This window comes from Tribolium castaneum, chromosome 10 (assembly GCF_031307605.1).
Source record: "Tribolium castaneum strain GA2 chromosome 10, icTriCast1.1, whole genome shotgun sequence".
Classification (NCBI taxonomy): domain Eukaryota; kingdom Metazoa; phylum Arthropoda; class Insecta; order Coleoptera; family Tenebrionidae; genus Tribolium; species Tribolium castaneum.
The window spans coordinates 4,844,173-4,871,055 of record NC_087403.1 but is presented as its reverse complement, the minus strand read 5'-3'; the positions used below and the strand labels follow the sequence as shown (position 1 = coordinate 4,871,055).

The 26,883-nt window shown below is 36.6% G+C and overlaps 2 protein-coding genes across 9 annotated transcripts in view; both read right to left on the bottom strand.

The window, feature by feature from the left end:
* Window positions 1-15,198, bottom strand: part of Apoltp (Apolipoprotein lipid transfer particle) — a 36,584-nt gene extending 21,386 nt beyond the window's left edge. The window contains exons 1-14 of the mRNA XM_015979151.2: window positions 15,066-15,198; window positions 9,421-9,705; window positions 7,473-7,517; window positions 4,758-5,320; window positions 4,004-4,440; window positions 3,555-3,909; window positions 3,202-3,499; window positions 2,865-3,148; window positions 2,617-2,814; window positions 2,430-2,558; window positions 1,992-2,362; window positions 1,344-1,930; window positions 550-842; window positions 101-502 (exon numbers count right to left, since the gene is read on the bottom strand). Coding sequence (XP_015834637.1) covers window positions 101-502; window positions 550-842; window positions 1,344-1,930; window positions 1,992-2,362; window positions 2,430-2,558; window positions 2,617-2,814; window positions 2,865-3,148; window positions 3,202-3,499; window positions 3,555-3,909; window positions 4,004-4,440; window positions 4,758-5,320; window positions 7,473-7,517; window positions 9,421-9,484 — 4,026 coding nt within the window. The 5' untranslated portion in view covers window positions 9,485-9,705; window positions 15,066-15,198. The remainder of the gene's footprint in view (window positions 1-100; window positions 503-549; window positions 843-1,343; window positions 1,931-1,991; window positions 2,363-2,429; window positions 2,559-2,616; window positions 2,815-2,864; window positions 3,149-3,201; window positions 3,500-3,554; window positions 3,910-4,003; window positions 4,441-4,757; window positions 5,321-7,472; window positions 7,518-9,420; window positions 9,706-15,065) is intronic.
* Window positions 15,199-19,754: 4,556 nt separating this feature from the next.
* Window positions 19,755-25,080, bottom strand: LOC103314971 (endoplasmic reticulum aminopeptidase 1). 8 transcript variants are annotated; one of them, XM_008202364.3, is made up of 14 exons: window positions 24,719-25,080; window positions 24,415-24,498; window positions 23,357-23,599; window positions 23,128-23,316; window positions 22,791-23,076; window positions 22,562-22,742; window positions 22,290-22,515; window positions 21,828-22,231; window positions 21,621-21,779; window positions 21,339-21,573; window positions 21,105-21,288; window positions 20,827-21,048; window positions 20,287-20,782; window positions 19,755-20,238 (listed from the first exon to the last, which is right to left on the bottom strand). In XM_008202364.3, the coding sequence occupies exons 2-14, from the start codon at window positions 24,458-24,460 to the stop codon at window positions 20,095-20,097; spliced, it is 3,015 nt and encodes a 1,004-aa protein (XP_008200586.1). In that variant the 5' UTR covers window positions 24,461-24,498; window positions 24,719-25,080; the 3' UTR covers window positions 19,755-20,094. The 8 variants fall into 8 exon arrangements, with proteins under 8 accessions (XP_008200586.1, XP_064215469.1, XP_008200585.1 ...); XM_064359399.1 differs by having other exon boundaries at window positions 23,357-23,512; window positions 24,719-25,079; XM_008202363.3 differs by having other exon boundaries at window positions 24,415-25,080.
* Between the last annotated feature and the right edge of the window lie 1,803 nt (window positions 25,081-26,883).

The following is a 26,883-nucleotide window of genomic DNA, read 5'->3' as shown; positions in this document are numbered from 1 at the left end:
ATTACTTGCTCTCTTGGGAGGCTCTACTTTACTTATATCAGAAACTTTCGCACTGAAGTCTTCTTTTCGAGACACAAAAATAATTAATGTGAAAACTTACAATATAGTCGGAGGCGACTTTTTCCTGCAACTTTCCCTGCAAGATCATCGGAGTAAATGATGGAATCGTTATATTAATTCGACCTTCCATCTGTTCTAACGTTGTTCGAGGGTGCGACCAGAACATGGTCACCGAAACTTCTTTATCATTTCCGTACTTAATCACTAGCAATACATCGACAGTGGGATTCTTCACCACGACATTGAATTTTCCTTTCAAGTTTAGTCCTGTTGATTGTTTGCCAACAGACAAAATCGTGTTTAAAGTTCGAGTGCCGTCAGGTAATGATTTATAAGAAAAGAACCACTCAACGCTAAGTTTATGTAGCTCCGCATCGGGATGGTTTTTTTCTAATGGGCTCGAAGTCAAGTCGAATTTCGTCTCAACATGACCGACACCCTTCTAAAATGAAACTCTCGAAACAAGTCCGGATTATTTAACGACGTTACCTTAAATTGCAAATTCGCGTCGAAATTAAAATGTGGGTACGAAGTGCTGAAAAGACTGCAAGCCCCTCGGTAATCGACCAAATTTCTAGGCGATCGATTAGCGAGTGAGAATGCGAACATAACTCGCTGTTCTTTTGTGTAAGCGAATTTGTAATCTAACTTCAAATTTGCAGCCACCGATGCTTCCGTTCTTGATATATAACCGAACAACTTCGAGGTCAGACGCTTGGTCTGAAATTTCAGGTCCACGTCATACTGTGATGTTCCCCTCTTACTAACCAACTTTAATGTTCCTGAAATTAATCGAGTTAAAAACTCAAACTGAATTCCGACATATCGGGTGTCTATGCAAAATGCAAGTTTATTAATTTTTTTGCGCTAACCGCGATAGAATTAAACCCTAAGATCGAGCACTCTACATACATAAATTATAATCAAGTTAAATGTGGGATGTTTAACTCATAATAAATTTACTTAGACTAGAAAGTATTAATAAAGTTAGGTAGTATAAACGGAAGCGCTCGAGAAAGAGGAGCAAAACGTCGCTAATTTGATTGGTGCACTACGGATTCTTATTATATCTGTGAACAGAATAATGATTAACGCGAATTTATAAATTATTTGAGTTTTGCAAACATCGTGTTCGAATCGGACGAAAAAGTAAAATGAGGCAAACTAATTAAAATCGAAACAAGTTTGAGACGGAAGAAAGTAATTGAGAATGTTAAAAGTGTTTTGTGAAGATCTTCGTTTAGTGAAAGTTTTATGTCGGTTCGTTAAAAATTTCGTCGAACCTTGCAGTTCAAGCACTCTTTCTCCGTTGATTCCCAAGTATATTTTGGGGTAGTAGTTGAATCCGTGTTTGCTGTCTTCTCGAATCAGAGAAAGATTCCAGTCAAAATGCTTTTTTTCATTGATTGTGAGGGCCAATTGTAGATACTTTTCTTTGTCGGTATTTTTGTATCTTCCGCGTGCCAGTACGGTTCCTGCCGTGGATTGCAGGAAAAGGGTCAGGTTTTGGCTTTGCCTGTCGACTGTAAAATTAGCGGCGAAAAGTCGGCCAATAGAAGAGCCGGGAGTATCGAAGGTCAAAGAAACAATGCTTAAATCTCTTTTGTCGGTCCATTTGTATTCAAATATATAAGTTTTAGCGGTCGGATCAGATTTTTCAAGAAATAATCTCAATCCAGCAGGACCCGCTAAAACAAAGTAGGGTGCTTTATTTATTTTGGTCACGTTTATAAAATGATATTCTCCGCAGAGCTTAAGACCGACAGTCTTGTCTACAGCTGGCCAAGAACAAATCGATTTGGAGACGCGATGCTCTGAAGGGCCACTCTGCACTTGCTCGACATTACGCTTCATCACTATAACTTCGGATCTGCAAATTTTGTTTAGTCAGGATTGTTTTTTTGGGGCGAGCAAATAAGTCTCCCACGTACTTAACGCCAAATATTTCGGATGTTTGTCGTGGAATGCTAAATTGAACACTGACAAGTTTAAAGCCTCGTATTTTTATATCGCCTTCGATTGCACTCGAGGTGTACATGCTTGACTTCAGTTTAATGCCTGTAGTGGCGTAAAAAGCATCGACCGTCATTACACCTGTTAAGTCTAGAGATATGCTGGGTCTAATGTTGGCTTTGAGGTCTAACTCTTTGGTCTTGATGAAATTGGTAGCATGTAAGGAGCCAAATAATTTCAAGTTTATTGAGGCGGTCCCTAGGGCATTCAGGGATATGGGCAATCCGGCCCCACTAGGCACGACGTAGTTGCTATCCAGAAACATTGCCGCTTTGTTGTAATTGATTTCCTGTAATGAAAGTAATTAAATGAGCTGTCGTGGCCGGGTTGCTTGAACCGAACCGCTAAATACTTACTTTCCCAGAGAGAATTCGCTTTAAGTGATCTACGGGGTTGAGGGTTCGCAGGGCTGCCTTTATCTCCTCGTCTCCGTCGAACGTGGCGTACTTCAACTCATTGCCGAAAACTTTAAGGCCTAAAGACACCTGTTGTGACAATAATCATTAAAGAGTATCCGGCACAGATGCCGACCATTCCAAATACCTTCGGGTCGCCCACCGAATTTTCCATAACGTTCGGTAATCTATCGATCTCGGATTTCAAGACTTCATTTTCTGGAGCACTCCGACTGAAACGTACTTTCGAGGCGATCTTCTCCTTCACTTTTTCAGAGTTTAATGGCCCTTTAGGTCCGAACATTGACTCCAAATAATTCTCGAAACCCTCAAGTCGTCCGTACACCTGGAGCAAATTGAAAAATCACCCGGATCGACCCCAATTATAGCACAAACCTCCATTAAATTTATGGACTGCCCGAAAACATCCACCGTCAAGTTCAGCATCGCCGTGCGGGGGACATAAGATGACGGGGAGAAAATTACATTACCATCGTAATTAGCCCCAACATTATACTCGTCGAAAAATACCGAACCCTCACGGTGGTGCGAAAATTTCCTCACATCACTACTGAATTTCTTAACCAAATTTAGATCGGAAAGTAGACCCTGTATTTCCACTCTACTGGGAATGGAGGATTTCATCAAATTATTTAAATGACTCCAAACAAACGAGCCGACTGCAAGAAATATACATTATTTAAACAGAATTAGCTGAATAATCTCCAGTCACCTTGGTTCACCTCTTCGCTTTCTAAACTATGCTTAACCGTCCGTATCATCAAATAATTGGGACAACGCATTATTTGCAGATAGGAAGCAATACGCACTTCCACGTCTTCATCCTGATTCCTAAATAAACTTTCAAAGTAGTCGCGGGACTCCGGGCACGGTAAACGACGATAAACCTCTACGGCAGCTAAGCGAATAGCTGCATCAATTTTACTATCCTCGATAATACTGACTAAATAACTTTTGATGCTATCCGAGACTACTCCTATATTCCCCAAAGACTTAAGCGCCACTATAATCTGCGAAGAAGACGAATTTGTTCTACAAACACTCGTACATATTGTCCGCTCTTACTTTATCCCGCGATTCTCTGTCGAATTGTTTGCTGCCATAAAGGCCAATAATTGTATTTTCCATTTTGTCAACGATTGCATTTACTACATTGGTTTCAATGCAGTCAGAACGCTGGGAACAATAAGTGTGAGTTAGAGCAGTAACACTAAAGGCGATGCTTGCGTCGAAGGGTTTTTGCTGCAATAGTGCCGCCGCAGCCTCCATCATACCATCGTCTGGTCTTGGAATGAACGCCAACGACATCATCCAATCCTTAATAGTGCTTTCCGGAACTCCTCGTTTCAATATTATATCTTTCATGAGGGTCACCGACGCCGCGCTCCCGACGTACGGCAACGCATCCAATATGTGCTTTCTTAAAACAAGAAAAACGCTTTATTTTAGGAAAAATTGCTGCTTTTTGCGCTCCGACAAATTAACTCTAACAATTACGAGCAGAACAAACATACTTTCCCGTAGGGCAGGTCGCGCCGGCGTGTCCGTAGAGAGTCGAAAGTGAAGGATAGGAAAGAAGCCGCAAGGTTTGAATAAATTTCGTGAATAAATCCGAGAACTCTATTTGAACGTCATCTGTACCCTGCTTGCACATTTTCTTGATCAAATCTCTGGATGCTATTAGTTTGTCATGTGTGGGTTTGGGCGAAGGTACGTGGTCGAAGAGCAGGGAGGTCCTTCTTGACAACTCCGACTGTTCTCCTAGTGTTACGGCATTTTCACCGAGTAGAATCAATCTCTGCTCTACAATGGTGGTGGCACCTGCGTCCTGATTAGAAAATGGCTGTAAAACGTGAGACTCCTCGCATGTGATTTCGTTGTAGATGTTGTGATCGATCGACATTTGGCATCTACTCGACGACTTCAGCAAATTCTTCTCTTCCTGCAATTCCTGAAACAATCGCCGTATAACCCTCAGCAGAAATCGACAAATTATACCGCAAATATTTTTTGTACAAGGATGGAGACATATTTTTCGAAAGTACTTGCGGAAAAAGCCGATTCAATAGTTTGAGAAGTGCCAGAATTAATGGCAACATTGTTTCCGGAAGTTTGTTAGAGATGAATCTGTGATAGGATTAATTAAAACGTTGGAAGTTCGTATGACGAGCTGTGTGAAAAGTAATGGAAATTTTGAGAGCGACGAACACAACGCATTCAAGATTATTTTCTGACAATTAACTATGTAAATCGGGCTTTTTGACTTACGGGTCTGAAATTGTATGGGACCGACTGCACCATGGAGTGCAGTTTGGCCCGTTTTTTGCACCCGTGCAAGTCCTTGGTTTTTTCAAGAATAAGGCTGGTCTCTTTCGCCCCTCGAACAGTGTACTGCGTTGGGCATTGTCCCCGCACGTCCTCTTCAGTCGTGGAGTGGTCCAGATCGAACCGCTTCATCGTATTATGGAACATAGATAAGATGCCCCTCTTGAAATTTAAAACCCAATTTTTTTCATCGTCTTGAGGACATATCTCGGAGATAATCCCATCATTAAACGAAAATCTAAGGGTGTGTTCGCTTATCATATCCGAAAATTCTTGACTATTAGCATGCGGTGGAGTTTCCTGGCCGTCTTCGAAAGGGTTTTCACTTAATTTAAGATCGGATAAGGTCAAGAGTCCGTCGCAAGGTGTTACGAAATTCAGAGTCACGGTCCCTTCCACATGCAAGTCCGATTCATTCCTGCTAGTGCCGTTAAAGAAGGACCGTACGTTTACAGAATACTTGTAATTTTGCTGAGTGCCCGGACCGTATTTGAATTTTCCGGTACCTGAAACAGCTCAACATCATTTAGAGCTCCTATTACGCAGATATCTGTATCAAAATTCAAAGAGCGTTATAACTGCACTAGCAATTCGGAAGAAGTTCGTCCCGGTTTCAGGACAATGTAAACATCGCGAATTTAGCGTCACTATAACTGCTTTTAAATCCATCGTCAAGAAGCGCTTGTAATAAATAAAGCCCAAGAAAGCTCAATTATTTCCACTTTAATGCGGCCAAACCAATTAATTAATACTAAATCCTTTTCGAACTAATTAATATTTTTATCTCTTCACAGCACAAAATGTGAGCTCTTTGCGCGAAATGAATTGACATTTTTACACAAAAAGCACAAACGCTGTTTTATCTTTTACAAATAAGCGTTCATTAAGATGTACAACTTGATACACTCGATATAACGTTTCAAACGACTACCCCTACAAAATTTTCCACTTTTTTCTTTATTAAATAACATCAAATAACTTTGAAGTATTTAGAGCTATACAGTTTATACTCTCAAGTACGTAATTAAATTAACTAATGGAGTTGTTCACTTTGACAACCTTAAATTTCATTTAAAAACGAAACGAGAAATGTACGACTTGGTCGGTCACATTTCTAAGCTCTACAAATACACTACTGAATCATTCAATGACGCTATTAAAAACTTTGCGAATATTTCACCTACAGCATTCATATTTCCCTTTGGTTTAAAAAATGCTTCGTTTTTAGGCGGATTAGCCTTTTTGACTGATTTTGGATGCTTTGAATTCATTTGGCATAATTCGTGTGGAATGTAGTAATCATTTATGGGGCCTGAGCTCAATAAAATAAACACTAATCGGTTTATTTGCAACTTTATTATAGAGTCAGTTTGTATAATACACAGCATTTTGATGTAAGCTCTATTGACCATGAAGCTATAAGCTGCAATTCCAACTGGGTCCCATTTCTCAAGCTCTCGGTCGACCGGTTTTGATAAAAAGCACCTGTCGATAATTTCAGATGTACCTATATTTGTTATATGTATTTATTATGAGCGCTTCAACAAACCGTTTTTACATAATAATGAAGATAAAATTGTTGATTTCTCGAGCCAAGATAATGAATATTCCACCGAATTTCTTAAAAATTTGTTTCTTTTTTTAATAAAAAATAGTTGACGAGGAGAGAATTGTAAAATAGCATCTATATTGCAAGAAAGGCACGTCCGGAATGTATTGGATTTGGGATTGAAGAAAGCAAAATAGATAATAACTGAAATTTTAAGGGGTGAAAGGAAATAAAAGTGAGCTTTTAGAGATAACGTGAATGTGGCTGTATGAATAGATTGCGAAAATATGTTAGAAGAAATTCGTGGGATATCGGAGGATATCAACAATAAGCAGATTTCTCTCACCTACTTTCACATTAATAACACCTATCAAAACTTTTTGTTGGGGGATGAACTTATTACTTTCCGGGATCATGTCCCATTTTTACTAACTACATAAAAATAAATTGAGACGAATAAATGTCTGCACTTTTGTGAACGTTATTTTTGATAACCTGACAGAGGAACGTTACCTTTTTATTAAAGAAAATGGAAGTAAAAAGGGGTAAAATTTTGTTGGAGTTTCAGTGTCGTGTTTTGGTCAGAAACAGTTCATTAACCTATCACTGCATTGCAATGATTCCATCCAACCGGAACAGCTTTCCTTAAAAGAAAGACTTTCCCGAATGTAATTTTCTTTCTTTTATTATGTGACGTGACATGATATACAGGCATTTGACGGGAAATGTTTTGTTACCTAATTTTTACGCTTACAACTCAGAGCAACAGTCACGTAAAACTTTTTATACGAGACGGTTTTGTTCATTTTGTGTAAAAGCTCAACATGCATAACTGGATTGCAGCGAATTTACCAAGGGCCAGGTATGTGTGGAACAGGATGGTCACGATGTAACCATCCAGCTACATGTTCGTGTCTTTAGCGCCAGTTCATTATGACGCGTATAGAGAATTTTCTGTTATAATTGGCCCGACTAAGAGCCTTCTTTAAGCCTGCAATTTATTCCAAGAACGAAACCAACTCAAATTCAGCTTTGTGGTTTATGTGTAAGGTATTAACTATTGTAGAAGGCTAAATTATTAATAACATTCGCCATAATAATAGACTTACCTTTACAAATCGGTCTTCCGCAAACATTTGGGTCTTTCAAGGGATCTGAAAGAGGAAAGGGGAATGTTAGTTCCATCGTTAATATTTACAACACACTTACTTAATTATTTCATACAAACACGCAAACACAAACATTCAATTATTGCCAACCATGATTCAAGCTCAATGCAAATAAAGTTTTTTCGTGTTTAATAAAACCGCAATAGAGATCCTGGAACTCTGTCCAATAACAATTTATGTTTACAAACTGCTAACTGATGTTATAATGGAAAATTTTACGTCAATTAAATAATGAAAAATAATTAATTTAATTACGCGACAATTAACGTTCCTTTTTCGCAAAAGCTTTGAGTACCTTTTCGTAAAATTTAAATTAAACCACACACCTTTCTTTATTCATTTATAATGCAATTACTGATGTCCATTCTTTAATTATACAGCTCAAGCATTTTTTCCTATTTTAACGAGGAAGAGGTTACTCCAGGGAAATAAAGCAGTATTAGAATCAGACTGTTAGGACGACTCTTGTTAACTCCATGTCATTTAAAAAATACTAATCAACAACCAACTTTGACAAATAAATGGAGCTATTGGACACGAACTTAACAGTGCCATAATTGTTTGATTGTTGGACTCGAAGCTTGAATTTAACTGATCTAGAAATGATTAGTTATTCAAAACCTGATCTGAATACTGTATTCAACCGCTTATTGTGGTGAAACTTTGACGTATAAGAAAGTGAAGATGAATTTCACAATTATGTATAATAATGAACAATAAATAATCGTAGCATTTGCTGCAAATTTCATTTTAAATGAAAGCGCGGCTTAAAAAAGCAACTATTTTCATTAAAGCTGGATAATCTTATCAGTATCACGGACCTCTAACATTACTAATCCGGGTCAAAATTTCTACCACTTACGCAGCTTATATCCTTAAACGTTTTAATGCCATCAGATTTAGTTACAGTAACAATTATAGCATAGATTTTAACTAAACCATCCCCTGCCTGCTCTTATCAAATTGAAGTTAATATTTATTGTTATTGTTTTATTTGCCTTCTGTCTGTTTTTTCAATGAAATGTTTTAAATTTCAATAGTCTGTATTGGCAAAGCTTTTTTCGATGTTAGTATCTCGGTTGCTATTCCACCTCCGGTCGGAATGTAGCTGAATGTAAAGTGAATCGTTTTGTTTGCAAAAAGCAGCGGCTTATGTCAGTTCTAATTTGTACTCGTAGTGAATGCAACGTAGATGTAGCATAAATAATTTATCAAGTAATGAATATAAAACGTATTAAATATCACGACTGGAAGGTGGAATGTAGTAGACTGAAATGATTGATACGGGAAATATTGGTTGTTATTTAATTCTGGGAAAAGTTGTAAATTCAGAAACCGTTGGGTATTTGTTACATGCAATCGTGTATAGAATTTTACCTGAGTCATGAATGTTTATATGTTGGAGATAAACGTCTTAACAGAAGTTCTTGCTAATTAGCAAAGCGGATATTAGGAGAGAAGGCAAAAGTCAACTGCTAGTAGTTTATTCACAACAAACGATCTTAACTTATAAGAAGCCTAATGTTCCAGGTGAATATCAAGTTTTACATTAGGTGGAGTTTCGAGTGAGATTAGTTTGCTGTAAATAATATCCATACAAATAAGTTAATCAAATCAAAGGAAAGAATTTAGTAGTTATGTCGGGTGTAGGCGAGTGGATAGCTGTTACAGGTATTTATAAAACTTGGAAGAAGCAATCATACAAAAGCTCGGAACATTTTCCTGGAGCTTGTTCTTTTATAGACATTTTTACTGGAATTAAATTTGTGTTTAGTGTTGAGGTAGCGACAGCGAGATGTTTCATTTTATTGTTTATTAGTTTAGTCAAGGCATCTGAGTTTTATACGTTTCTTCGAATAATACAAATGAATATCCGGGTTATACTTACTGCGCTGAGCAAACGACGTTGTCGCTAGAAGAAAAGCCAACGTCAGCCGAAAGAAGAGCTTCATTCTTGAACAACTGGCATCGAAGTCACAAAACTGCACAAACCACTGTTCATCCGTGAACCACAAGAGACTTCAACCATGCTCTGACAACTAATGACTTATTAATCGCATCTTGACTATTTCAAAGGTCAGAAAGGCCCCAAAATCGACCACTGATAACAAGTTCAGAGGGCGAAGGTTACAACTCGTTACATTCAACAAAATCTTGTTGTTCAAGCCAAAATCTAAGAAAACCAATACAGCATTACAATCACAATTAAATGCTTCGCAAATCAAAAACCGATCAACTCATCTATTAGTGCATACAAAACAGATAAACTTCGTTTATCTAAATGTTCCAGAGATAAATCACCTTAATGGCCGGTTCAATTAGAAATGAATTTCTAATGTTTTCCTAAACTGTCGTGTGGAAAGTGGAACTAGTCCATTTTGACTCGAAAATTATTAATCGTTTCTCCGTTTTAATGAACTAATCAAATCCGTTTAAACAGGATTTTGATTAAATATTTATACGTAAAGTAGACTGCATTATTTAAATTTAGCTCAGTAATAACTATTTGCCCAAATTTAATAACAGGCAGGTAAGCTTGTCAACATGTTCGAAGTAATTAAGATCCGGCACAATTTAAGAGAGGCTCTTTTAAATCAAATAAAACTTCTTTCGCAATGATATACTTATAAGAGTCCCTTCGTTTGTTCAATTAGTCGATTTTTCACCCCATCAGCTCTTTTTTTGATTTCTGCTTCTTGTGTAACTCCTTAATTTACCAATTAATCCTTAATTGATTAATGGCTGTTTAAACTGCCTTCTCGTATATTTCCTCCTAATAATTTTCCACTCCCGAATTATCCGACCCCAGCTTAGTTTACCATCACGACTCATCCCTATCCGTGTTTTATTTCAGGACTTATCAGTAACAAATACTCCTAGCTGGCGTAGTTTAGCAATTTGGTCTACATCTAGAGCCAGTTTTGAAAAATGAGTTAGTAATTACTTTATGGGTGGACAAACGGCCCACTGTTTTATGAATGTCGATGTTATCGTAATTAATAGTGGCTATTCTAACTATACAGTTGATGAAGATCAAAGGATAGAATCAAACCAATCTGACCACTTCAGCGCATCAGGCTGTACACTTTTAATCACGTTCACTGTTCATTTGATGGCTGGGACTAATCGAACGTACTTTTTTATTTAAATTTATTACGTTCAGAAGTCTCAAATAAGAATTTTGACAAGAAGGGAATTGTTCAGTTATTATCAATTCATTTAAGCTAAGTGCAACCGACAAGAACATTTAGCGCACGTGCTGCACCGTTCACAAGAATAATCAATGTATCCCTTGGTCCGACCGTTCAACAGTTTGAAATTTTAAAAACCTTTGAGCTCAAAAGACATTGAAAAGTTTTACAACTGTTGAATGAATCCAGTGGCTCAAAATGACTCATCTTAGTTTGGGAGATACAAGCATGTAACAAGATACGATAATGTAAATAAAAATTGTGACCCGATAAATGACATGGAGTATTATCAAAGTATCACCAATAAACAAGAGTTTTAGTTACACGATTTTCCAAACAAAATGTTATAAAACCTTCCGTCAATATACCAAGAAGTGGCTTGTTACCGTTTTGCATTAGAAAATGGGTGTTAATAAGCACCAAATTCCACTGTTTTCTGAAGTTAATTTTCCTTATTTTAAAGATAATTTACACAAGCAGTGAGAAAACGGAAGGATTTTTTCATTTATGGAAATGAGAGCCGCTTAAAACAAGGAAATTATAAAATCATCTTTACGAAAAAGGCGTTTTCATCATCCAGATTGGTCTCAAATTAATACGAAGAGAGATAGTTTCAAGGGAAACATTTTGTTTTATTTGTCAAATATGTATCTGGTACGGTATGTTGATTAAAATCTTGTCCAAGAGAAATCTCATGTGACGAAAGCAGAGATATTAATGAACGTCACAATTACGTACTACAGTCGAAGTCGAGGTTTTAAAGCACAAAAACAATTTCTCTTCAGCTTTCATTAAGGACTTCAGTGTTTTAAACGGTAATCTCGGCTCGTTACTTACCTTATCAAAAATAAAAGTATCAAATATTAGGTATGTTAAGAGTTATTTTGGTTGCATTACTCTTTTGATAAGGATATTTACCTAGTGGGTAGCGTAAAGCTGCATTTTCAGAGCGAATAAAAAGTTTTTATTGAGGTGTTTCCGCTTAAAGAGATGGTAAAATTTATTACTGCTATCTTAAAGGTATCATCACCTTTTTATGTCGGCAAATATAATTTTTTTATTTTGTGAAACAGAACGGGGTTGTAAAAAATCGCAAATTACTGAAGATTTTTAACTATAGTGACTGAAATTTTCCAAATGGAAAAACCGAAATGAAACGACAAAACTCAGCTTCATGTATTTATTACTTCTCATGACGTTTGCTTTTACACTTGTATGACATCAGTTTCTGAATTGGTATTTCGAGTGCATTGAGCAAATAAAATTTTTGAGAGCATAATAAATTGGAATTGAAAGATATTAAAATATGATACCTACAAATGGCTAAATGTAATTTTGAAGAAGTATCATGTGTATTGTATAAAAGTAGATATAGTTAGTTCGCTCGTATGTAATTCAGTTTACTTGGTCGCAACGTACATATAGTTGGTTTTATTTTTGTATTTATTGGCCGTCAGGAACCAACATCCAGGACAATATGCGATATGACCTACACAAACAATTTAAAAAGCAGACATTGACGACTGATGGCGAGAAGATCGTTATAGGAGTTCACATTTCACGCAAGCTCCGTAAAGTTTGCAATTCAGGATCCTTCGTCTCTTAATTACATAGCGACGGTTTAAGTACATGTCCTCCACCTACAATCATGTGAACTCGCTAAAACTGCCGCTTCCAAACCAATTTTCTCTTATTTAACCATCTTTTCTTTTATATTTTCATCCTGTTAAAAGTCAAATTTGCTAATAAATATGCTTTTGATTTTAAAGATTAATAAAGCCGCAAACTTGTCAGTTACGTAACTTATTGCTACTCTCCCTTATACCACTATAATAAAATTGCTTCGTGGAATATTAATTACACGTAATAAAAGCTACGCTCTTTGTAGACAAAACTAATTTATTTTCAATCAATTATTTTCAGTAATTAACAGTTTGAATACATAGGTGGTTCCATCCAACACCTCCATTAAACACGATTACAGAACAAAATTCACTGACGAACTTGCTTTAAAATTCGTTTTAAAACCAAAAATTGCATTACAAACATCGATGTTTATTAACAGCCACGCTGATAATTACACCAGCACAAAAAGACTTATTGACTCGCAGTCCCTAATCAATTACCAAAGATTTTGTGTCCACAACTGTTTACAAAGAAATCACTAAAAACGTTCCATTTTTCAACGATTTTCCACGAGATGTGCTTCTACACACAACCGTGCGTAATGGTAAATAAAACGCACGAATGCGTAATAACACTTAGGTTGCAGAAACAAATCGCGATGAAAATCTTTGGCCGATTTAGTTATTCATGATTAAATTTAGTTTCAGCAAAGAATGGAAACTATGTTCCATTTGGTGGGAAAATAAATCAGTTTGATTGTGCCTGATATATCAATGACACCGTGCATATGTGAGCTTCTTTGTGCTTTTATGCATTCAATTTAAATTTGTGAGAGTATTATTAGAGAAGTGGCTTTTCTAACTTTAAATAACTTGTCCTCCCATCATATTATGCACGATTCTTACAGAAAATTATTCCAGCGGAAAAAGTCTGCAACTCTGTACTCCGAGTATATAAGAAGCTGGAATCCGACTAACGCTTCAAAGACGTTGTAAAGCAAAGTCAAAAATCAACCGCAGTTACCGTCGCAGCAACGTATAAACTAGCGAAAATTTAAATTGCTTCTAGGAGTAGGCACCACGTCGATTCGATCAAAAGCGCAATTTTAATCAATTTTAATTCAATTGTATCGAACGAGAAGATATTTTTTTAAAGCTAGGATCATGCCCCTGGGTAAAGCACGGGTCGGATCATTATACGAAGTAAACAGCCTCTTTCCCGTCATCACCAAGGTTTTTAAGCGAGCGTAAGCACAAAACAGGAAGATTACTTGATCGAGCATCCAACAGGGCCGGATTAATAAATCTGCCACCTTTAAATAAAGAGGTACAGGCTTCATTATCGTCAACAACTATCGAGCTGTTAAGTAACAATCACTCCACTTAATAAGTTTGAGCAAAATTATGATAAAAAATCTTTTAATTAGACTAATTACACCAACACAATCCGCGTATTGGCGTTCGGTTGGATGCATATGTTCGCAAACAATATAATTTGATTCTAGACGATGTGCTTAGTTGCAAACAGCTCCTAGTTACTTCAAAGAAATGTTCGACTCGAGTGTAATATAATTCCGATTAGTTTTATTTGAAAATAAACGCTGGAATTACGTTCGGTAGATTTAGTCTTTTGCATAATAAATCCAGACTTATTGGTATTGTTGCTGCAATCTATCTTTGGTTAATTCACGTAATAGCCTCGTTAATTATTAGCCGTGTAGTTAACACATGGTAATTAATTTATTAATCATAACCCGACTCAAATCATTTGCTGATACCAGTTAAAACCCTAAAGCTAACATCAAAGAACAGTCAAATCGAGCTGTCTAGACGCCTTGCACTAAAATTATTTTATCCTGTGTCAGTTTATGTAACATCTACAACTCTGGAATAATGTTTCGATTATGTCACATCCATATTTGATTTGATTTTCAAAGTCGTAATTTTATTAAAGCTTTTCAGACAAGATCATTCGATTTCCTCTTCCTTTTGAATGATTTTTTAATTCATCATCCACCATTTGTGCTCTGATACGTTCTTATTCATACAGGCCGCACAAAACTTTATTAATAAATTCAACATCAAAGCTTCATAAGTTAATGGGAAATCGCGGTCACTGCATTTAGACACGTATGAATTCCAACAAAACTTTAGCACGCTACCCATTCAAAAGATTTTTTAGTTAGATGCACCTCTAGTTTTGAGGGGAGTGATTTTTAAAAAAGGTTTGAAAGGAAATTGACGTTTTATAGAATGTGTGCATTCACTGTTGACTGTGTTGACAGTACAGTAAATTTAAAATTTTTATTATAAACCCTTCGAAAGTTGGAAGTAAAAAATGTTTGTCTAAAGTTTGGAGGACTATAAGTTTTGGGGAAGAAGTTTCAGGGTTGAGTCGATTTCCATACGCTGGTAATAATTCGTAAAAAGGCGACCTGCTCAGTTATTATATTTCCGGTTACCATGAAAGGGTAAATACCGTTTGTTGTGTGAAGTTTTGGACATATATATTATATTTCAGTGGGGAAAGTTTAAGGGGTGCACTTAGTGTAATAGGTAATAGAGTGTTGTTTTATTTGTTTTAAGTATCGTTGTGTGGAGGCAAAATTGGAGCATTCGCTAAGTAAGAGTGGTATTTGTTTACATAGTTGGTATAAAATCAGGACTAAACGTGATGTAAATAAAGTTGTTGCAATATAAGAGCTAAGTTCACGAACCTGCTAGGGCGTAGTATTTCAGTTTACACCTTAATTTCCCGGCAAAATGAAACGTTTAATATAATTATTAGCGGGTCGGGTAACACTCGGAACGTTACACGTTACTTATGATTCATGTTTAAAGTTGGGTAGCTGTAAAAAGCGACAAGAGTTACTAATGAATGAGAACTGCGGCGAGAGACTTGTTTTGACCCGGACGTGGGGTTAATTCTACAAATAAACTCGCTTAATTATCAATCTGGGACCCGTCTGATAAATCAAGGTTGCTTTAGAAAATTTTATGCAGCTTTGTTTTACTATATCATCTTCTCTAAATTATTGCCCACATTTTCTCTGTTACATTTACATCCACCCCTACGACACGTTGTGATTTAGGATTCCATAACTTATGGACTTTTCTACTCAATTGCGCCAACCTCCCTTTACATACATCAGCCGTTGCGGCCTAATATCATAGCGCTACTAATTAACGCACTCAAGCACCACTTTAGCCCGGCATATCGTACGTTTTAATTCCAGTCCGATCGGGTAATCGGGATAAATTTCTGACCACACCTCGTACATGATATTACAATATCGACTATAATCGCTCCAACTGTTGTAATGGCGCTTCTCCCATCCGAATTAATTGAACCGTTCAAGACATCGGGCATAAAGAAGGGGATGTTGCCCTTTAAATCCCTCGCCAAATTGAAGGGTAGTAACTTTTTATTAAAAACTTCATCTCATAAAGCACTACAATTGACAAACAGAAACACACCAACCGTCAGAAGATTTCGTTCGGGGTCGACAAGGAGGGAAGATTTCATCCTCGAACGCCTCTGGCTGTCTCTGGATCGACGTTTGCGGTGTCAGCCATGGATATCAAACAAGACAATTAAAACTATTTAAGTTCGGAGGAAAAATCCCCAATTGAAGTTAAAAATTTACGACATCCAAACATTCACTTTGTTAATTATCTCGGAGATTAAACTGCTCTTTAAATTCGGGATTTGGCTCTAGCCATATTTCATAACTATACAGGGTGGGTTTTGCTTTTTTTCCAGCCGACTTATTTATGGCCGTGTTTAGTGAACTCTTATCCGCTATAATCTCATGCCCTCGCCTGATATTCCAGAAATGAATGAAGATAATTGAATTCTGCCAACGGGGAAACTCAACGAGACTAAGGGGACCACTAGACGACAATTAAAAAGATCATCCACATGCCGCAATCAAGTTTTATTTTTTCGAATACCCAGACACGGGTTTTTATTTCGCATTCGATGGTACTTCAGAGCGAAAAAGCACAATTTTTATTCCATCAAAATAACTCGGCTTATTGATAAATCTGTAGCGTTTTCTTCGGTCGTTGCTTCCCATAAAGATACCTTTTACAATCTACTTACAACAAATTACAAACCACAAAGGTAATAACAAAGGATGCTTCACAACCTGTATACAATCAAAATCATATAACACGACACGGCTTACGCCAGATGAATACGGATTTGTCCGCTCAAATTTGAAATGTTGACTCGGCTCAAACCTATCACCTATATTATTCGGTAAAGTCAATCCATTACCTTTACAATATATTATTGCAGTCTTGCCATCACCAGGTCAGAGCTCGAATTTGCCTTTCGTTCATAGAGTCATCTTCAATCTAAATCCGTTAAATAAACAAGTTGATAATTTGTGAGTTTACGGCAGTATTACGGTCTCGTAACTGAAAACCGATGTTCTTATCTTAAGGCAGTTTCCTGTGATTTACCGAATTGAATTTTTGGGAAAACTATTTTGAAGGCAAGCTCGACTCATGAATATGCCGAAATGGGAAATAATACCACGAATGCCGCTGTAAAATTTCATAGTAAAAGCTCGAACGGGTTTTTTTCACATCACTGAGTCTCCTATTGAAACGATGTGATCCATTTAACAAATTTTCAAAGAAAGATGTTAGTGTGTTGTGACTCTTAAATCTGCAAAATCAAGCTGACAAGCGATCTTTTATTTATAAGCTTTATGGTATATTTTGTCAAATTGTAGCAATAAACCAACGCCAGGATAAGATGGGGAAATTATTTCAAAAACTACTCGGGTGATTCACCTAAGTTGCAGAAATAGGGGTCGCTATCGCGAGAGCAAACGTTTAGGGGAGGCGGAGTTTCAATTAAATCTTATCGTCCCCCTTTTTCACAGCAACTCTATATAATACTAGTCGTAACATTTTTATATTTCACGCTAGACAGTCAGTTAATGGATGACACAAATGTATCTTTTTTATCGATTCGGGAATGCAACGTCAGATTCGAAATCCCGCAGAGTGTCAAGTCTCACAATGACGCCGGATTAAACCAATGAGTTAATCAATATTTAATAATATGAAAGATTTGATAAACAGGACTTGTCATTACAACAACAACGAGCACAAAGAGATTACACTGCGGATCAAATATAAGCAGAAAATATTTGCTCTGTTAATAGTTAATATGTTAAATTAATTAAATGTAGCATATTAAAATTTCATTTGGACGAAAACAGCATTTTATGCAAATTGATTGAATTAAAATTGTAAATTACCTTTGGTGTAACTGCTCACGGTTTTTTATTTGTATAACACAGAGCTTGCTAATTTCTAATGGATTTTGATTTCACAATTATGAATGTTCGCCAGTTTCTAATCAATCACCTTAATGGAAATGAATCTATGCTTATTGGTTTTGATTGACCGACGTCAAAACAACAATTTTGATGATGATTAAGTCATTTCTACTGTTTACCTTTCTTCGAGTAAAATTAATCATTTATAAACATTAAGGAACAAACGGGTCTGACCATCCAACTTTAATGATTAATTAAATAATTTGATGGCGGAGCAGTCAAAGAATCGATTTTCTGTTTAATTAATATTCGAGGAGTTGCGGCAAATTTTTTGAAAATTATATTTGCACGTGAGTGACACTTTTTGTTGGATCAACTCTGGGTTTGTTAACTTTTAATTTGGCGTTATGAATTCATTACTGGTATAATGGATGGCGTGAATTTTTGGCGATAATTTGTGTTAAGTAGTGTGTATATATCAGAGGTTTTTGCTATTATGTTTGTAGGTGGTATTGGAGAATGGATAAGTGAATAAATGTATCAGTGTCACGTCGGAGAATTGCGTGGAGGAGCATTTCATTAGGGGAAGTGTGAAGCTTTGTAAAATTTTGTTGGAGTAACTCTTTATAATGTAATCAATTACTGGTATCGATTAGGTGTCGCTGGCAAGATGAATATTACACCTGTTAATGTAATCACTCGAACGTGCTGCTAATGGACAATGTGGTCATTGCGATGAGCTTGGATATTACTTTAGCTCCCTTATTCGGGCAACGCCGTGGCTTATTCATAAATTACTCCATCATCTTTCCCTTGCTCGTCTGTTGACATGCAGATAACAAAATTATGTTTAAGTAACGAATCCAGATATACATATTTATCCATCTCCTCTGCTTGTTATCTTACTCAAAATAAAACGTTATTTATTGACGTTATTAATAAGATTAATACGCATTCATTAACCATATCCGTTCTACCAAGAACTGTGTGTATTGTAAACTCGAGATAAACAAATGATACAACTTCCTTACACCGCGCAAAAACACCACTTCCTAACTTTTAGTTTTCTCCTCCGGTATCGCGTAGATTATACATATTATTGTTCGGTATGCCACCGCAAAAACTTAACATTCCATTATGCCAAGAGTATCGCATTTCTCCATTAGTTACGTGAAACGTACACCCCTCTAAATTTAATATTTTAAAAAGCGAAAACTTCGAACGAACGCTTTATCTAACACTTTAAAAAACAACAACAAACTTAGTTAATTATTCTTTTCTTACAGCTTGTAAGAAAAACGACACGTAATAACCTTTTTTTAATTCCATCCACCCTCACTAAAACAGGATTTAATTAATTGTGTGCAGCTTCTATAATCTCGGTTTATTTATCTAGTTACAATGCCCGATCTAATTAAAATTGTAAAGTTATAGTCGTTACTTCTTTTATAATTCCTCTCTTGATATAATTAGGAAGTCATTAAGTTAATTTTCACCTTTTTACCCATTTAAATTTTGATTGTGTCGCTTGAAAATTTCCCCGTCGAAGATTCCTAACGTATTAATTATAAGTTTAAAAAGAAATAAAACTTCGTAATTAATATTTGAGTTCTTTTTTGCGTGAGATTTGATTTCTTAATTCGTTATTTTTAAGGGTTGTTTGCAAATTTAATAAAAAATAACGTGTTACAATTTTATTCGAATGTAAAAAGAAAGCTGAACGACCATAAACCCGGCAGTTTTAATACAGAAATAACACCATAAAACAGCCATTAAATCTTTTAAACTGGGAAAAGCTGAGATGTAACGCTTTAATTTCGAAACGCGATGAGAGGTTTTTTGAAATTTTTTAATCTAATATTTATTTTACTAATTAAAATCATAACTTCGTTCGAAATCTTATGAATACTAATTTCTTTGTTCCATTGCGATTGAATTGATACGCCATCTCTATTTACTGGTAGCAAGTCGGGCGGGCCCAAAGCGCCGACTCGGTTTTATTGGCCAAATTTAATCGAAAACAGGAAGTAATGCATGACTCCATTTAAAAAATCGGAGACATTAACGCGTATTAATTGCCACTCGAGGATTAAAAAAACACGGAAGGATGGTAAAACATTTTATTTGGAACATTCATACAGTTGTGTCGAATGTATAATAAAAATACAGCTGTTATAAAAAATTAATACATAGTCTAGATTGAGTTGTGGAGGAGTGTACACTGAGAATAAAATGATAGTCAATCATATGTAGAAGACGATATTTTAGAGGTATCTAATATATAAAAATAATATCTCAATTCACATTAATATCAACATTGACGAAACATTTTTACAGAAAATAGCACGCTTAATATATACATATAAAAAATAGACATAAAAAATAGATCACCTAAGACGATAATATCGAAATAATGAATACATCACAATTAAACCCCTACAAGCCTCTACTTAACGTAATTACGCAACCAAGTGTATATATCTGCTTCATTCTGCGACACCCAGTTTATATTGAGCTTAATAGTTTCGAGACTTTGTTCCAAGGCTCTCGTTGCCGACCCCACATTCATTCCGTTGAAATAAGTAGAAACCTTAAAACAACTCATCTAATCCGACTCAATCCCTAATCGGGGGCTTACCTCGTAATAATCATACGGCGTAGATAAATGAGCAGTTACTGCTGATATGAGACCACCCATCATAAAGGTAGCATTTCCGAATAAGGAGTGCATCGTAGGCCAATACGCTTTCAAATGTCTCCATGCCAACAACCTCCCTTCCGGATTCGCCGCCACTACAGCAAGGACAATCTTCACGTCTTGCGGCTTCACCATGTTGCGATCCAAAGTCTCCAAGAGGTATCTCTGCAGGAGCCAAGGATCGGAAGCTACACCTAAAGCCTTGAGGAGGAGTTTCCTCTCGCTGGGAATCGTGGTCGAGTTGTAGAGATTCCAGCAGTGTTGCCATTCGGCCATACCACCATACTTAATACCCGCCGAATAAACCACCTCCTTCAGATCGGGAGTTATGGACTCGTTGTGGTGCATCCATCTTTGAAACTCCTGCTTAGCGCGTGTCACAGTTTCGTTTAGTTCGCACAAAATGGCCGTTGATAGGATTTCAGTACGCATCAATCTAAAGTTTCGTTAAAATAACAAAAAAAATAATTCAAGACTTACTTCTCTAGATGTGAGCCTTTGTTTCCCCAGCCGATGTATTTAGCAACCGGGGTTAGTAGTTGTCTCATGTATTTCAGAAAGAGTTTGTATGCCAAAGATTCAGATAATCGGCGGCTCCAGGATTGGAAATGTTCGATTGCGGTGGCCCACGGTACATAATCGCGCTCTTTTGACAAATACAAGGATAATTCGAGAGGGATACTCGCATTTAGCAAACCAGCCCTGTAATTACATTACAATAGGATCACATGCTGTTGGGTTAAACCTAATGATTTTACCGGCACAAGGTAAATGCGTCATCAATCAAATTAGCTCTGTCAGCTGGATTAAATACTGTATGGTTGGTACGCAAAACGTTAACCAACGATCTCCACATTGCTTCATCATACATGACGCGGTAAAATCCCGACTGGTTTACATTTGCTTTTATCCAAGTTATATCTGGATCCAGTTCAAACCGAACTAAAACTCCTCCTCTGAATATGCTTTGTCTTAAAACAATGGATACTTACCGTCTGTCATGTTCATCCACACGTTATAGACCGTTTGTGTGTCATTATTTGTGATGTATGTGAAAGGAACGTACCATTTGTAATCAAATTTCGACTTCGGGGAGTTTCTAATCGAACTATTCGCACTCTCAACGGTCAAGAGAAACCGTTCTTGAGTCACAAGAACTTCGTTATCTTCCCTGCTGATCGTAATCAACGGAAATCCCATCTGCTGGGTCCATGTATCCATAATTGTCTAAACATTTCCGTTAAAATCTGTTACTCAATCAGCACTGGACTCACCCTAACTTCTAATGATTGATTCGTGTTTCTGCTGAAGATATTCCAAAGATCTTTAGTATCGGCGTTACTATATTTGTAAGTACTTAGATAATCATTAAGGCCATTTTGTAAAGTTTCTTGTTGAAGAAATTTGCTCAACATGTATAAAATTGCGGCACCCTGCAAACCATCTTATATTACCTACTCATTTGTCTTACTCTCATTTACTTTGCTATAAGAGATGGTATCAAAAATAGCTTCGATTTCCGCGGGGTCATGTACAGCTACTGAAATGGGGTGACTGCTAGATAGAGCATCTAAGGCAAGAGCAGGTTGAGTCTTATCTAAAATAAACTGCTCCATCATCTTCCATTCGGGGAACAGATTGTCAACTCCTAAATATTCCAAATAACTGGCGAATCCCTCATTTAGCCACAAGTCGTTCCACCATTTCATTGTGACGAGATTCCCGAACCACTGATGGGCAAGTTCGTGGGCAATCACAATCGCCACGTACTGATGCGCCACTGTCGAGGTCTCTATCGGGTCATACAAAATGGCAGTTTCTCTGTACGTAATCAAGCCCCAGTTTTCCATCGCGCCGGTGGCAAAGTCCGGAATCGCAGCTAAATCTACAAAAAGCAATCAAATCAAAATCAAAACTTTTTTTTTCATTCGAATCATTAGTACCTTGCTTTGGTAGTGGATAGGGAACTCCGAAGAAGTCTTCAAAATAGTCGAGAATGTGAGTGGTGGTGTTTAGAGCGAAAGATGCTTGAGAAATGTATGGAGGAGGTGTATATACAGATACTGAAACACCTCTTTGCGTTTGTCGGCTGAGGTGAGTGTAATCACATATTATAAAGGCGACCAGGTAAGTACTCATTTCGACCGATTCCTCGAAATCGTCTCTGAGCTAAAAGTTTGGTAAAGACGGGAAGCAAAGTGGTTTTGGTACTTACAAGTCCGGTTCCCATGTAGAACCCAACGTCTTCAGTGTTTATAACAGGCGTATTAAATAGAGCTATATGAAATCTATCTCTAAAAATAGACATTTTGAATTTCGCTTTAAAATTTGGCTCATCAAAACATGGGAAGGCAGCTCGAGCATAAGTTGGTTCGAAATGTGTTGTAGCCAAATATCTGTTAAAAACTTGATGACTTTCATGATCTAGGTGTTACCAAACTTACCTTCTTTCTCCGTCTTTGTTGATATAACTAGAAATATAAAAACCTTCGAATTCTCTACCTAATTTAGAAGTAAATCTAAAGTTTATAGTATAATTGTGTCTTTTTCGAAATGCGTCTTTTATTTCGATATAGAGCTGTTGCGCTCCTGTATATTCCAACATCTTAACTACTTTCAGATTATGTCCTTTTCTGTCTTGGACCATCTTATCACCGATTGTTAAATTTTTACTATGTAGGACTATAAAACGTGTTTCCTTTTCTACATGGAATTCAATGGAAACTTGACCTAACGAGATTTTTTTAAATTTGAGATTAATAATAGCTGCGCTCTTGTTACCTTTGACTTCGAGCGTGGTGAGATTTGGATGGATCGTGATGTTGTAACGCGTGGGTCTTACGAAAGTAGGAAGACGGATGTTGTTCCAGGGGAAGATCTGGCCGTTTGTAGCTCTTGGAGGGAAAGCCTTGGTCACGTTCCAGCGTTCGTCGACGAAATTTGGAGGTTTTTCGCCGGCACAAGTGCAGTCTACTTTTTATTAGTAATTTTGCGAATATCTCGTTCTTACCACTTTGTGGGCCCGTGAAAGCGATGATAACAGCAATTGTGAAGAGTAGAGCGAAGACGACTGTTGCGATACAGAGAGCCCTATTATGAGAGCAAGCCGCGACTCCATTATTTTCATATAAACTTTTCTTAGTAGCACCAGCAGGACTTTCATTTCCTGCAACACCGCCTGTGTCACAGGTATTATGAATGAGTGGTGATGATTGACAGATGGAGTGATTTATTTGTGCGGTATGATTTGTACCTGTAAGAAACGCAACATCGTCAACATCCTGCTCGCTCATCACTCTTTCTCCGCGTCTCCAGACAACTGCCTCGATGCTGTGGTCTCCAGTAACTACTGAAACCTTAACCAGGGACTCTCGATTCCTACCCTCCACAGTAACTCTTAACTATTACACGATTTACTTGGATGGATTAAGATTTGGACTCGAAAACTAAGCACTTGAGGAAGAAAGACAATTATTAACTACATTATATTTACTGTTGAACACCTCGTTTTGGTCAGAAGGTATAGTGTTGATATCATCAGTTTTTTGATTTTTGTCTTGTGGAATTGCTGAATCTTTGAGACGGCGTTTTTGATGATTATTGTTGTACTTTACGTGATATTGTTTGGTTTTAATTAAAGGACATGAACGCGTTAGACGAAGCTGTACTTTAGCACCGCACCGGACCCTCCGGAACACGAAAACCTGCGTCGTTTTTACTGGAGTTGGACGCATGTGCCGTCGCGAAAGGGCGGCAATGTTTTGATCTTTTCGCAAAACGGACTCAAAAGGGCGCAATTCGCGCATGCAACCACGTGCTGATTCGACGTGACTTATTTGAAAACCACTACATTTTCATCAATCATGCAATCGAAATAAGTGTATGGTAATTGATAGTGAGACGTGCAAGGGCTAGCTGGCACCAAAAGGACCAGCACTTATCACTTGGTGCTCTTTAACAGAGTTACGACTAATCTATAACACGGTCTAAGCGGGATTAAGCTGTGGGTCTGTGTCGAGACTTGGACTGCGAGGCGGTTGTGGAGCTTTGGACTTGAACTAAACCCACCTTGAAGTCGCACATTGCCGTTTTGCGTTTGCTTGAACCTTCCCATGGGTTCCAGCCGGATCACGTCCGCTGGTGAAGGAGAACCTTGGGGCATGGTGTTAATCGGACCAGTCAATCATGGACATTCTACATAGCAACAACTCAACTGCTATGCTATAACTATGCAGAAAAGAGGCGACCTTTTGCCTTAAGTAACGAGGCAACCATCTACTAAACTATAATCAATCCTATTCTACTGATCCAACGTTAAAATCGAAGGGAACTGATCGACATACACATGCTATCAACTCACTAGGTATTATACCTGTTGATAGCAATCGACGCTCAGGAACTTACACTATTAGAAACACAAAACATCACCCGAATTATCCTTGCGACGCGTCTCTTTGTTGTAAAGCGCAAAAAGCACATCGGTCGCCGGCAACTCAACGGAACCCGACGACTGCGACGCCTATTTCCATTGGTTATACTCTCGCAACCGATTTACTTCCAGTCAACTTTCAAAGTGCCGACTTTGACCTCATCTGTTCTTAAACTACATGTGGCCGATGCAGTATTGATTTTCGATTACAAACGTAACGTTGCCTATTGCATCCCCTATACGTGTTTAACCCCCTATCAATAGGTATGCCGACCGTCCCCTCATAATTTTCACGCGAGGGATCCTAACACGTGACAAGCTTTCGTATTGATCTAATACTAGGCGAGCTTGCGCTTAAAGCCTCTCTTCTATCGTAAAATCCCAATTACACTAAATTATTCAATTCGGGAACAAAATCTACAAAGTCTGACCCCGCAAACTCATATACACCGATCACCTTCATTAATTAGTGAACATAAAAATATTGGATTTTTATAAATGGAGACCAGATTTTTAGGAATTTAAAAGCTTTATTTAGGTGTCAAAAATGGTTGTTCACAAACAGATTAGGTATTAAAATCTGGTAATTTGAAAACATATTTTTTATTGAAAAAAATTCCATTACAAAAACAAATTAATTAATAACACAAACACGAAGTATACAAAAAAATAGATAAAGAAGATGAACAAATATTGATCTAATTTGCTGTTGTAAAACAGTAAAAAAATTTTCCGTAAAAATTCATCTCAACCTAGAAAATAAAAAAGGTATAAAGATTTTTGACCTAATTTGGTGCATTCTTGAGTTTTGTGAAGAAATTTTGCGAAACGATTGAGTTTTTGCCGAAAAACTTGCGAAATATTTGAGTGCGAACACAAACTAATTGCGGGAATCAATCTTTATCAAATTGTGTTGATCCACAATTTTTGAACCCAAGTGTAATAGAAAACTTGGTAGATTCTAAGAAAACAGTGAAATTCCAGATGGTTTAGCCGACATTTACAAAATAATCAAGCGACAGTTTTTTGCTCAGTTTCAATCGCCTTAGATTGGTCTGTTTTACAGTTGGGAGTGCAGTATCCCTCCCATATCCAATGACAAACGCTTCAATCGTCTTGCAATTTTTTGTGCAGCAGATAAACAAGTAGGAGGTGATTTTTATATTTTTATTGGTCAATTACTCATTCCTGGGACAAATCAACCGGTTTTATAGGGTCGGTCTATCTCGGAACGGAATTGCAAATAAAATGGACGATTCCGCTTAGTTTTCGAATTATTTTGATTCCTTTGACGGAAACACAGTTTTTTTTAATTAATTAATGATTACACAAAAACTAAGAAACCTAGAAAAGGAGGATTTTTACACAACTAATTAAATTCTACAAAAAATTAATAATTACAATCATAATAATTAAAATAAATAAATTTTTAAAATCAAAATTAACAATTGGCGAACACTGCAATTTTGACACTTTTGCGTAAATTATTTTTTATTCCAAAATCAAGGTTAATACAAAAATTTTATAAGATAGAAAATTTGTTTATAATCAAAAAATAACTTAATATAGAATTAGAGTATGCATAATTCAAAAATGGAAAAAAAACTTAAAAAACATTGAAATTAAAATTCTGTAGATCTAAGTGACTGAAAGAGTGATAATTAAAAACAAAGAAACTGTAATGAGTAAGAACATTAATAAGATAAGATAGAAAAACCACGAAAGGCTAAAAGATTTAGGAAAAATGAATATTATGAAATAATGTGGAGAAATTAAGGAACTAAAAGCTGAAATACTGGAACAAAAAATTTTAAGATGTTAAATAAAATAACTACGAAATTGAAGAATTAGATGTAATACATGATTTTAAACTAAATAGTAATAAAAAAATAACAAAAAAAATAAAGCCGTTTGTGGCCAAAACAAAAGAGCTAAGACAAAAAGTTTTATTCCATCGTAAAGAGTGCGTCAAACTCTATAAGCTGGAATAAATTTAAATAGATTTTCTTCGAAAATTTTTATTTTTTATATTTTGTTAATTACTTCCAGCAAAACTATTGTATGTAAAATAATCTGGAAAATTAATTAGTTTCAAGAAAATACGAAAA